The 12,738-nt window shown below is 46.1% G+C and overlaps 1 protein-coding gene across 3 annotated transcripts in view; it reads right to left on the bottom strand.

Annotated features, from left to right (window-relative positions):
• The window catches only part of CA10 (carbonic anhydrase 10), a 339,679-nt gene that overhangs the window by 6,073 nt on the left and 320,868 nt on the right, over positions 1 to 12,738 (bottom strand). For all 3 annotated transcript variants that reach the window (XM_083490417.1, XM_083490418.1, XM_083490419.1), the window contains exon 8: positions 1,699 to 1,853. In XM_083490417.1, coding sequence (XP_083346543.1) covers positions 1,699 to 1,853 — 155 coding nt within the window. The remainder of the gene's footprint in view (positions 1 to 1,698; positions 1,854 to 12,738) is intronic.

Raw genomic sequence — 12,738 nt, forward strand, 5'->3', positions numbered from 1 at the left:
TAGGTCCTGTCTGTAGGTGAGTGTCCGGGTTATACGTGGCTATGAAAATACTTGGTCACCGTATTTGGGGCCAGAGAGGAATTGTTCTGCAGACAAACTGACCCTGTCTAGAGGTTTTGTCTTACTCATGGCAACCGTCACAACTTGATAAAAGAGCATTTATTCTATCTTTCACATGCACACACACACCCCCGAGAACAAAAGAGGCTCCAAAAGCACATCTAAGTGACACATGTGAAGCTGATTCAAGTCCCGCTTGCCTGATGAGACCTTTAGGCAGGAGCCACCGCTAAAAGGTTGCAGTAGGAAGTGACAGCCACATCTTACTAGATTATAGTTTTTAAGACATGGGACTGTCTTGTAAGATTGGTGCCATGAATATCAGAGACTGGCGACTGTGCAGTTCTGTTTCCCAGTAAAAAAAAGTATGCATTTAAGCAAAACTGCAGAAGCCAGTTCAGATTACTCATGCTCATCTTGGAAAATAGATATGAAGCCTGAGTATTTCTGGGAGTCCCCAAACCAGATAAGACATTTTCCCCCCAAGCTCAGGTCATTTATACAGTGCAAAGAGATCCTGGAGACAGCTGCCCCGGCCATCATGGTGATTAAGTCTCTGGCAGTGACTGCTCAGCTCCCTTTTCCTGACACTGAGAATCTGGTTGTTTTCAAGGCCCTCTGGCAGTGCTTGGCTCACCTGCCTGCCTGCCACAGAGAAACTGAGCAGTGATTGGCTGAGCTGCTCTGATGATAAGGCAGGGCAAGGAGAAAAGCTAAGTGATGTATGGGAGAAGGAAGCAGGGCTCTATCAACGCAAGTCTGGAGGAGAGGGGTGCTTTGGGTGAATGCAGAGAAGAAGGAAAGGGGGCAGAAATCTGAGAGGGAGAGGAAAACTAAGTGAGTGAATGGGCAGAGAGGCGAGATGTACGGTATATAGGGCAGGTTGATTCAGCATCAAGGGAAGCTGTCTACTAGCTCCATCTGGTACGCCGGCTGAGACCCTGCCTGCCTGCGCACTGTCTTGCCAGAGTGGTATATGCTCTGGTTCTCTCCCACTTGGACTACTGCAATGCACTCTATGTGGGGCTACCATAGAAGGTGGCTTGGAAACTTCAACTAAATCACATTGCGGCAGCTAGACTGGTGACTGGGAGCAGCTGCCAGGACCATCTAACACCGGTTCTAAAGGATCTATACTGGCTCCCAGTACGTTTCCAAGCACAATTCAAAGTTTTGGTGTTAAACTTTGAAGCCCTAAATGGCCTTGGCCGTGTATACCTGAAGGAGCGCCTCCACCTCCATCGTCCAGCCCAGACAGCAAGGTCCATCTCTGAGAGCCTTCTGATGCTCCCCTCACTGTGAGATGTGCAGCTACAGGGAACCAGGTGGAGGGTCTTTTAGGCAGTGAAGCCCTCCGTGTGGAACACCCTCCCATCAAATGTCAAACAGATAGACAACTATTTGACTTTTAGAAGACATCTGAAGGCAGCCCTGTTCAGGGAAGTTTTTAATGGCTGATGTTTTATTGCATTACGTTTCATTTGCTAGAGAGGCAAGGAAGACTGGACTTCACTTTTTTGAACTAACCTACCACATATTTCCCCACACGCTTCGGTTTATTCTCATATCCCTTTAAAAAGATATACCTGAAATTCGTTATTCTAACCTGGCCTTGTCAATAGAGATAGCAGTGCATACCTGCATCCTTGTAATGTAGACAGGCTTGTTCATTAGTATCCAACTTGCTGTTTCGTAGCAGGGTGGAATTGTCATCGACCCATCATATGTAATGAAACTAGAGGTTTCGGGGTAAAGTTGTTCGATATTAAGTCCCTGCAGTAAGTATGCATCGTCTGTGGGATAAATTGGGGCATTGTTATTCACAGGACACAGCATTCACATGACATCTTGAAAGACCTACATTGGCTCCCAGTACATTTCCAAGCACAATTCAAAGTGTTGGTGTTGACCTTTAAAGCCTTAAATGGCCTCGGCCCAGTATACCTGAAGGAGCGTCTCCACCCCCATCATTCTGCCTGGACGCTGAGGTCCAGCGCCGAGGGCCTTCTGGTGGTTCCCTCATTGCGAGAAGCAAAGCTACAGGGAACCAGGCAGAGGGCCTTCTCGGTAGTGGCACCTGCCCTGTGGAACGCCCTCCCAGCAGATGTCAAAGCGATAAACAACTACCTGACATTCAGTAGACATCTTAAGGCAGCCCTGTTCAGGGAAGTTTTTAATGTGTGACATTTTAGTGTATTTTTGGTCTCTGTGGAAGCCGCCCAGAGTGGCTGGGGAAACCCAGCCAGATGGGCGGGGTACAAATAATAAATTATTATTGTTGTTGTTATTTGCTACGAGTGTTATGGCAAAGGAACCTAACGCAACTGGTGTGGGGAACCTGTGGCCCTCCAGATGTGGTGATGGAAGTTGCATATTACAGCAACATCTGGGGGCGAAAGGGTCCCTACCGCTGTAATGCAAGGAACTCGAGGTACTTCTGGTCCAACTGCCCTGCACTTAATATTGATTTCTTAACTGCCCTACATGATCAGGAAGAACAACCTGGACAAAACTGCAGTAAACGGTAAGAGAGATTCAGAAGCCTAAATAGGAAAGCATTGTCTGCTATGTGGAGTCCCCAATCTACACATGTACCTGTGTTTTATTACCTTGATGGTTCAGGTAGTGGCTCTGACATTTATTTTCCTGACAGTGTATGGTTTTGTCATGGGTTTTGGCTAGTACAATAAAGCTTGTTTTGATTTGGACTGCCCTACACTGCAAGGTCGGGTTACAACAGCACAAAATTAATTATTAGCAATAGTTGAAAAACAAGCTACAGTTACAGAAATAGGATGTGACCTATTGCAAATACAACGTGGGTTTGGGGATAAGCTACACAACCTGGCTCTTCTGAGTGGAAAAGCAAGATGGCAATAAATAATGTCCTTCATAGCAGCCCCCCTTGCTTCAACCACAACATTTCATTGTCCTGATATTTACAGCAAAATACCTCCCCCCCCCCCAAAAAGTTCCCCCTGTCAAATAACAAGCAAAGATATTCTAAATATGTGCCGTTTCACAAGTTTGGTGTCAGAAGTGCAAGTTCTCATTCTTAACCTGCTTCACAAAGCTGTTGAGAAGCTAATGGGTGGGAGGGGAAGACAATAAACACACCCTGAGTTCCTGGGAGGAAAACCAAGATGCAAATATCCAACAACGAGCGGCAAACACGGGGCAGTTCCACAACTCTCAGCAAAACACCCGCACACCCAAAACCGTTTGCCAACCGTGATAAACAAAAAAAGCATCCTTGCGTCTATAGGAATTTTGGCTCGCTGCAGCTGCAGGGTGCTTGCAGATTTATTTTGTGTTTTATGTTTTGTTTTGTGGATGCTCCACACCAGTAAGTACCAGCCTGGTGATGGCAAGCAGTCCAGCAGTAACTGGGTGGGGGCTCTGGGTTTCTGCCCCATTACAGCAGCTGCTACTGATTCCAGTGGCAGATTTTGAGGTCCACTGCCTTCATCTCTACATCATCTCAGCACAGCAGCATTAGACGGTCAGCTGGAGTTATTGCTCTCCCCGCCCCCCTGCAGATGAGGGATGGCGAGGCTGCAAGGCAGTAGCTTGTCTACGCCCACCTACTGAGGTGCTGGCAGAGGTGAGATTTGAACTGGGAACTTCTTAGCTGAAAGCTCCATCTCTGAGTACTGCAGAACAGCCATGCAACTTCAAGCACGAGCAACTCTTCCTCATTACTGTGGCTTCCATAGCTTTGAGTGCACACAGGGGGGCACCCAGCACTTGAGCCAGAACGTGACTTTAAATTTAGTAAAACTGCATTTTATCGAGCAGCATGCAGAATGAAAATGCTGACCCCTTTCCCCCCCTTTTGGTTCGGGAGAGGAGAGAGAGGGAGAGAGAGAGAGAGAGAGAAGGGGTTTGATTAACAATTATTATTTTTTCTGTTCAACATATCCTGGAAAGGCCAGGAGTGTTTAGATTTAATTACCCTTGCACTGCAGAAAAAGATTGTTCTACCTTGTTAAGGTTAACGTATGATAATAAAGCTGCTCAGCGAAGCCTAATGCCCTTTAGTGTGCGCAGTGGGAGTGTGGAAGGCACTGAGAGCTCACTCCAAATGCTCAAGCCAATGAGGAAATATGCTTTTAAGCAAACGGCTGGGCTTCCCACTTTGCTGCTTCTTCATCGCATCCTTCCTTCTTTGCTAATTAATGAGCCGTCCCTTTGTAGAAGATTTCAGGGTGCGCGTGCTATGTGCTCAGCTTATAATTAGAAAGAGTCTGAGCCTTTAAAAGCCGCCTGAGCAGATCGGCACCTGTCATGCTGTCTGTGCTTGTACAGCAAAGTGGTTAATAAACAACTGCGGCATTTTTTTTGGTCTCCCTCACAGCAACCCTGCCAGGTTGGTCTTCTAATTTTGCAGATGGGGGTCTGAGGTTAAGAGAGTTTTGCCCAAGTCCACGGAATGAGTGGCAGAGATCAGACCTGAGTTGGTCTACTGGATAGAACAGTGGCGTAGCATGGGTTGTCAGCACCCGGGGCAAGGCAAGTAATTTGCACCCCCTAACCCGTGGATTTGCGCCCCCTAACCTGTGGATTTGCGCCCCCTAACCCTAACCCCCAGATGTTGCGCCCGGTGCGGCCGGCCCCCCCTGCACCCCCCATGCTACGCCACTGGGATAGAAACAGAGCCGTCTTTCCCATAGGGCTTAGTGGTTCATTGTGCCAGGGCGCCAGCCTCTTAGGGGCTTCCCAGCGAGTAGGGGAGCTGCATGGCTCTGCCAGCAGCTTCCTCTTTCCCTGCACACCCGTCAGCTGCGCCCTGTCAACCATATGGCTGGCGTGTGTGCAACTTGCCTCCCAAGCCTCCGCGGGGGGAGAGCGATCCCTGCAGAGGTTTGGATGGAACTATATGGCTGGCGGGCATGCAGCTTCCTTCCCAAGTCTCTGCAGGGATTGCAGTGGCATGGGGGAGAGTTGTGCCCCCGTGGCTGGCAGTGCACAGCTTCACCCCCCCCCCATCCATGGTAATTTTGGGGCACTGGGCAGATATTTGCACCCCGGCGCCGCATCTGCTAAAGACGGCCCTGGATACAAATGAAAGCTCTCCTGGAATACATTGGCATTTGTGCTCCACCAGCCATAGCCTGCCAAAAATCATATTTCAGGTTTTGCAGGATAGCCCCCTGGCTTTTTGTTTCATTGACAGAAGCCAGAGGTCATGGAAAGAGCTGCATTAGGCGTATGTTTCTCTCTGAACAGCACTCCTTCCTTTTCAAAAGCATTTGCCCATGTGGCCAAAGGCACTTTGGATGTGAAGTACAGATGGTTCTTTGGATCCCAACCATTGGTGACGGTAGTGGAAGCCTTGTGCATGCGCGCTCTCTCTCTCTCTCTGTGTGTGTTTGTGTGTCTTACATTTTTTTAAAAAAAATAAAAAAAGTCCATTTCCCATTTAGGGGAAAAAAGCACATGGCATTCAGCGAAGTAGAAAGAAAGTACACAGCGGCTATAGAATTCGAAAGAGAATTATGCAAAGGAAGTTCACACAATGACTCAGAGAGTTTATCCCTAATTTGAACCCAAACAAAAAATCCCAACAGTGTATGATACTGGAGTACCACCTTTTCGCAGTACAAAATAGGGCACTTCAGACAAATGTGTTGTCCCTGCAGCATAAGTGCGACCTTGAGATGGGGTATGAAAGCCACAATATGCAACGAATGTGCAATCAACGGATCACATAAAAAGCCCAAGGTCTCAAAATCTGCTGCTAGTCCTTTTGTTGAGCATTAATAGCATTCCACTTCCGCAATGACGCTTAAGACTAGTCTAACAAACAAACAGAAAGGTGTGTTTTGAACAGGAGTACGTGTGGGTCCTTCCCTGCCCTCTGCTTTTGGAAACTAACAGTAGAAACTTTTTTGGATATTAATGTTCGAGCCAGGGCCAGACCAAGACATTTTGGACCGTGAGCCGAACCACAAAATGGAGCCCTTATCAGGAACAAGGGGAGGGGGAGGTATAGATCTACATTGCGGAAAAGGGTGAGAGGAGACCTCCTATTTGACAAGAGGCTACTGCAGAGAGGGCACGGGGGGTGGCTGCTGAGGAGATGGCAGATCCAGCCTCCAAGGAGCAGTGGCAGTAGCAGCGGGCAATGCATTCCCTGCTGCCCCTGCAAATCCTGCCACCTGAGCCAGTTGCCTCACCTTGCCTCATGTGTGGGCTGGCCCTGGTTTGAGCAAATGCAGGTTAAAACCACTGGCCAAGACCTCTCCATGCACAGCAGAAATAGCCATGTTGGGCAAGCAACACTTAATCAGCACTTCCTGAATTTATCTAACATTCCTATATCCAAGGGCATTGCGACACAGTGAAAGGGCAAGGGCACAGGCCCTTGATACAGATTTGCATATGCTAATATGCAATTAAGATGATGGAGGGCTAGAATCTCGCCGGCAGAGCATCCAGGTGAGAACATAAAGCATGAAATGAAGAAGAAAAGGGGCATATGATCTGGGGTGCAGCTCAAGAAAGAGACCTGGGATTTGGGCTCTCCTGGGTCCCCCTTTAACAACACTCATGCCTGTATCCTCCTAAAAATGTACGGCATTTATGATTCCAGTACAACAACGTGGCAGTAGGAAAAAACACATATAGATTCCTGTAACTCTCAAAATTCAAATTATGAATTATGGTGCTGGAGGAGACTCTTGAGAGTCCCATGGACTGCAAGAAGACCAAACCTATCCATTCTTAAGGAAATCAGCCCTGAGTGCTCACTGGAAGGACAGATCCTGAAGCTGAGACTCCAATAGTTTGGCCACCTCATGAGAAGAGAAGACTCCCTGGAAAAGACCTTGATGTTGGGAAAGATGGAGGGCACAAGGAGAAGGGGACGACAGAGGACGAGATGGTTGGACAGTGTTCTCAAAGATACAAGCATGAGTTTGATCAAGCAGAGGGAGGCAGTGGAAGACAGAAGTGCCTGGCGTGCTCTGGTCCATGGGGTCACAAAGAGTCGTACACGACTAAACAACTAAACAACAACAACAAACTCTCAAAAATGTAAAGCAGAGCAAGGTGAAGACAAGAGAGAAAGTGGTGAAATTTGTAATGAGCGATACAGTTGTCCCCACTCTTAACCGTAGTGAGGTCTGAGCTTTTTCCCAGCTCAACCTTGGCTGTCAAACTGATGTCAGGTGGTTCCTTCATTGGAGCAATGCTTGCACCTTCTCCCCCCTCTTCGCCAGCCTGTAATATTCTGCACAGTTTGTGCTCATGCTTCACTTTTATATGCGCCACAATTGTGGCCAATTCATGGGCTTCTGAGAGGGAGGAGCCAGAAGATACCCTTTGGATTGGACGCACCAGGCACCGTGTGTTGGCTGTTGCTCATGGTGACTTCATGAGGCCCCAAGTAGGTGCAAAGTGTGAATTGTTCTCGTCTCAGAGGAAACGGCTCACTCTAGGAAAAACTAGATGAGCTCGCCCAGGCTTTGAGACATAGCTGTCAACCGTCCCTTATTTGGTGGGAAACTCCCTTATCCCAGCGCTGTGTCCCGCTGCTGTCCCTTATTGATGATATCCCTTAAATTTCCCAGGTTTCAAAGGAAGCAGCTCCTCTCCCTCCCTCCCTGCCGGCCAGGGAGGAGGGAGGCTCCAACTGTATTTTGCTTGGCTGCCCGCCCCGCCCCTCTCTGGCCTCCTCTCCAAGGGCTAACCATAGAGGGGGAAAGCGGAGGAAGGACTGCAAGCGCTTCTCCCATAGATTTGTAATGGTAGACTAGCATAGATGGTCTGATCTGCGGGTTTACTTTGGGCGCTATTCCCCCCCCCTTCCTCCCACCCTGCCTGATGGAACTGAGAGCTGCAGATGGAGCACGAGAGAAAAGATACAGAACTGCAGCAGCATCTTTGTAGCTTGGACTTCGTTTTCCGCAAAAAGTGGTTGCTGTTTGTAGTTATTTAATTGCAGTGTTTCATCAGCTGGTATCTTGAGCAGCAATCTCTGGAAACGAAGGGCTAAAAACCAGCGCGGCTCTTCAAAATTATCTGGTCCCTTTTAACTTCATATTTCAGTTGGTTGACTAAAATCCCTTATTTTGGCTGCTGATCCCTTATTTTCAAGGCTGCTGGTCCCTTATTTTCAAATCTAAGTTGACAGCTATGCTTTGAGATCTTCTGGGAAGGCCTTTTCTCAGTCCTGCCACATTTGCAGACATGTTCGATGAGGACACGGGAGAGATAGGAACTTCTAAGCGGATGCTCCCAGTTTCTGGAACTCCCTTCCATGATCCCCTCTTTCCTTTACTTTCACCAGCAGGCAAATACTTGTTGTTGGGTTCAGACAGGTCTTTTGGCCACAAGCTGACGTCACACACATGACCCTCTGAACACCGGGGAGTGGGGGGGGGGCAAGAGTCTTGGCCCCCAGGAGCCGGCACCGATTATTGCCACCGCGACTGCGGCCTACCTCTCAGGTGCAATAATGTCTAAGGCGGTTCCATTCTGCAGATGTCCCCATTGCGTTTTGTGCAGGGTGGATAAAAATCAATGATTAAACAAACAAACAAATAAATAAATAAGTAGGATTTTTTTTATTTAAATTGGATTTTTTTGATTTAAACCACATTTCTAAAATGCTTTTGGAGGAAAAATCTTTCGAAAGATAGTTTCCTGTTCAAGTTACATTATAGTCCAAAGGCTATTGATCCGGAAATAAGGATTTGTTTTAAGTTTTTCATGTGTGCTAAAACTCTGTCTAAAGTGGTTTTTAAAAAAACAACACACCATTTAACCACATCAGTTAACAAACATGGATACATATGCTATAACGTTATTGTTTTAGTTAAATAAATTGTTTAAATTGTTATTAAGGAAATGATTATTTTTCTCCTCCCACTAAAGTACAGCAGAAAAGTTGTCCAAATATAAAGAGTTAACTTATTAAACCTCACGATAATTTCATAGTTATCTGTCAATGCATTTCTAATAGTATAACCAAATCAGTAATTTTTGATATAACTATAAAAACTACTCTGAAAATTTATAATTCCAAAAATGAAACCTTAATCTGGTTGTAAATATTAAGATTACACCAGCAAGAATGAGTCTTTCTGTAAAAATATATATGATTTAAATCATGTCTTACTTACTAGTGATTTAAATCGTGATTTAAATTGATTTGATTTAAATCAAATCCACCCTGGTTTTGTGATCCCAAGGGAAGAGGAAGCCCTGACTCCAACTCTTGTTTCCTACTTACTGCAGCTGCTTTTTCCATGAACCTCATCACTCTGCTTCCTTGACCCACATTATTACCCTGACTCAAGCGAAGGGCTCGGGACGTGAGGCTGCTTTCGTCTTGCAAGTTTAGCTTCCCAAAGATGGAACTCGTGAGGAGGCATTCGTGCCCATGCATGCATGATGCGCCTGAACTGTGGTGGTGGAATGAGTGGGGGAGACAAGGCAAGGCATCCCTGCCAGATGCGAGATATTTGGCTATGCTTTGGGGGACCCGCAGTTAGTGTGGGTGCCTCCTTTGCTCCCCCCATCTCTTCTCCCACTTCATGGGCTTCATTTCATTTTATTCACATGCTCTGTCTTCATTGCAGAGAACCCCCAGCAAGGCGGTCCCCCCCCCCCATGCCAGCTGAAAAGCACAAAGTCACTCCAGTAGTGTTACTGGGCTGGAAGACGGTCACAATATACTGTATTTTTTGCTCTATAAGACTCACTTTTCCCCTCCCAAAAAGTAAGGGGAGATGTGTGTGCGTCCTATGGAGCGAATGCAGGCTGCGCAGCTATCCCAGAAGCCAGAACAGCAAGAGGGAATGCTGCTTTCACTGTGCAGCGATCCCTCTTGCTGTTCTGGCTTCTGAGAGTCAGAATATTTTTGTTCTTGTTTTCCTCCTCCAAAAACTAGGTGTGTCTTGTGGTCTGGTGCGTCTTATAGAGCGAAAAATACGGTAACAGCCAGAGATGACCTCAGCCCTATTTGCAATGAAGATTGGAAAGTAAACCATCATTTTGCGAGAATTACGTGCAGCTTAGGGTGATTTTGATTTGTTTGTTTTTCAAGCCAGTGACTGGTTTCTGACTCACCCTGGTTTCTCTCTCTCTCCCCTTTTCTCACCTATTCATTATTTATAAAGCACAGAGTGTGATGCACAGCACCAAAGAGTTCAGTCGAAATGAGGCATTTCAAATTCTAAAGGCCAAGTTCTCCTAGTTATCACCCTATTATTTTTTCAGCGAGACGGCTTGGGTGAAAAAAAGAGGTGGTTTCTGCTGGCGGAATGAAAAACCAGGGACACTGAAACACACACACACACACACACACACACACACACACACACACAGTTTTATTGTGACAACTTTGGTCCATCTGCTCTGCCATATGCCCACGCTTTATTATAAATAAACACCTGTAAACAACGCGGTAGAGTCATTAAATGAAAGGCGCAGCCTCAAAATGAGAGGGAATGAAACCTCTGTTAAATTTTAATACTAGATATGTTGCCCCTAAAACGCATCAATCTGCCTTGTGCAGAGTCTGTCCATCTATCCTAGCGTTGTTTATGCCCAATGGCAGCAGCTGAGCAACATCTTTCACAAGGGGGGCTTAGCCTGAGACCCGTTTAAAGTGAATTAAACCTGCGCGTAAGACATCTGATGACCTCTTTTCCACTGCAATGAAAACTTATTCTCGATTTTGTTCTTGGTCTCTGGTTTTTGGTCTTAGAAGCCATGAAACGCAGAATCATTGAATTGAAGAGCTGGAAGGGACCTCTATGGTCATCTATTCCAGCCCCCTGCAATGCAGGAATACACTGGTACCTCAGGTTACATACACTTCAGGTTACATATGCTTCAGGTTACAGACTCCGGTAACCCAGAAATAGTACCTCGGGTTAAGAACTTTGCTTCAGGATGAGAACAGAAATCGTGCTCCGGCGGTGCAGCGGCAGCAGGAAGCCCCATTAGCTAACAGTTTCAGGTTAAGAACGGACCTCCGGAATGAATTAAGTACTTAACCCGAGGTACCACTGTAGTTTGTCCAACGTGGGGCTCAAACCCATGAACCTGAGATTAATACCCTCATGCTTTACCAACTGAGAGGTATATAAAGTTAATACTATTGCTGCTAATAAAAGGTACTAGTGAGAAAAGAGTCTTTATATTTGAAACATTCTAGCTTTGGAATGTTCTCCCCAGAGAGGTTTGTCCAATGCTAACTCTCATGTCATTTTGGTGCCTTTATATTTAATCTATTAATCTGTTCTTGCTTTAAAATAAATTTACCCGGCCTATGGTTTTAATGTTATATTTTTTGTATATAATTTACATTTTTTGTTTAAAGCTGCATTTAGAAATTTTACGGTTACAGGAGGGCATATAAATATTTAAAGCAAACAGATTTGTTGCATGATGGTGGTCTTGTTCGGTTGTCTACTAAAGACATTTACACTCGGGTCTTGAAAGAAACATTACAGTGGTACCTTGGTTCCCGAACGGCTTGGCTCCTGAACAAACCGGCTCTGAAACACCACAACCCTGCAAGTGAGTGTTCCAGTTTGCAAACGTTTTTCGGAAGCCAAACATCCAATACGGCTTTCGATTGAGTGCAGGAAGCTCCTGCAGCCAATTGGAAGGCGCGCCTTGGTTTTTGAACGGTTCCGGGTGTCGAACGGACTCCCGGAATGGATTATGTTCGACAACCAAGTTACAACCGTATTCAAAGCCCGGACTGCAGCAAACTGCACAGGAAGTCCAATTACCATGTTACTTTTGCCTTAGTTTGCTGGCTGAAACCAGTTATCCAAGGTTTGAACATTTGACAGAACGCCCAACATAGATTAGTGCTATGCCACTTGTCACACAGAAAAGAGTGGCCAACTAACAGATGGCCACATGATAACTGGTCAAAAACCATCGGTATAATCTTCCATCACAATATAATTGTACTGTTAGCTTTGCCATGTCGATAATGAATGGACTTGGCACAAAAATCTTAATTGGTCAAGGAATTGCAGGAGTTCTGTGAGCTCTTATGCTATTCTTGATGTTGCATGCACCCATAAAGACAACAAGCATAATCCAAGGCTAAATCATCCACTATTTATTTCCTGGCACTCTCTCGAACCACCGTCAGATCAATTTACTTCCTGCAGCGTAATAGGTAGTCAGTACTTTTTGGTCTGCCAATAACTCCACAGGTATTTAAGTGCAAAATAACCGTGCTTTGTATCTTTTAATCCAGAAATCAATGGTGTGGCTTCCAACGGTTGTTGCAATGTAGGCGTTAAAGTTTTAAAACTGATGGAATTCTGGGTTCTGTCTTTCAAATACAGGAGCCCCAAAATTAGAATGTCTGCAAAAGGTGCAGAAATGTAGAGTTTCGACAAAGATGATGAGCACAAGGGGAGTAAGAAGTTCTTCTGATCTGAGAGAGGACCAGGCTCTCTGAGGCTGCCCTTGGATTGCCTGAGAGTATTCTCCAGGAGACAGAGAATCTGGGTAAAAATCCAAGCCAATCCATGATTGCCACATCCCACATCCCACCATCCTGTCACCTCCCACCCAAACAGATCCGCCCCTTTCCCTTAGCAGCAGCAGCAGCAGCGAAGATACCCTCATTTCTGTTGCTTCATTCATGATGGATAATAGTGTGGTAGGGTGTAGGGGGTTAGGAGAGCTATAGTT

This window comes from Podarcis liolepis, assembly GCF_965112155.1.
Source record: "Podarcis liolepis genome assembly, chromosome: 2".
Taxonomy (NCBI): domain Eukaryota; kingdom Metazoa; phylum Chordata; class Lepidosauria; order Squamata; family Lacertidae; genus Podarcis; species Podarcis liolepis.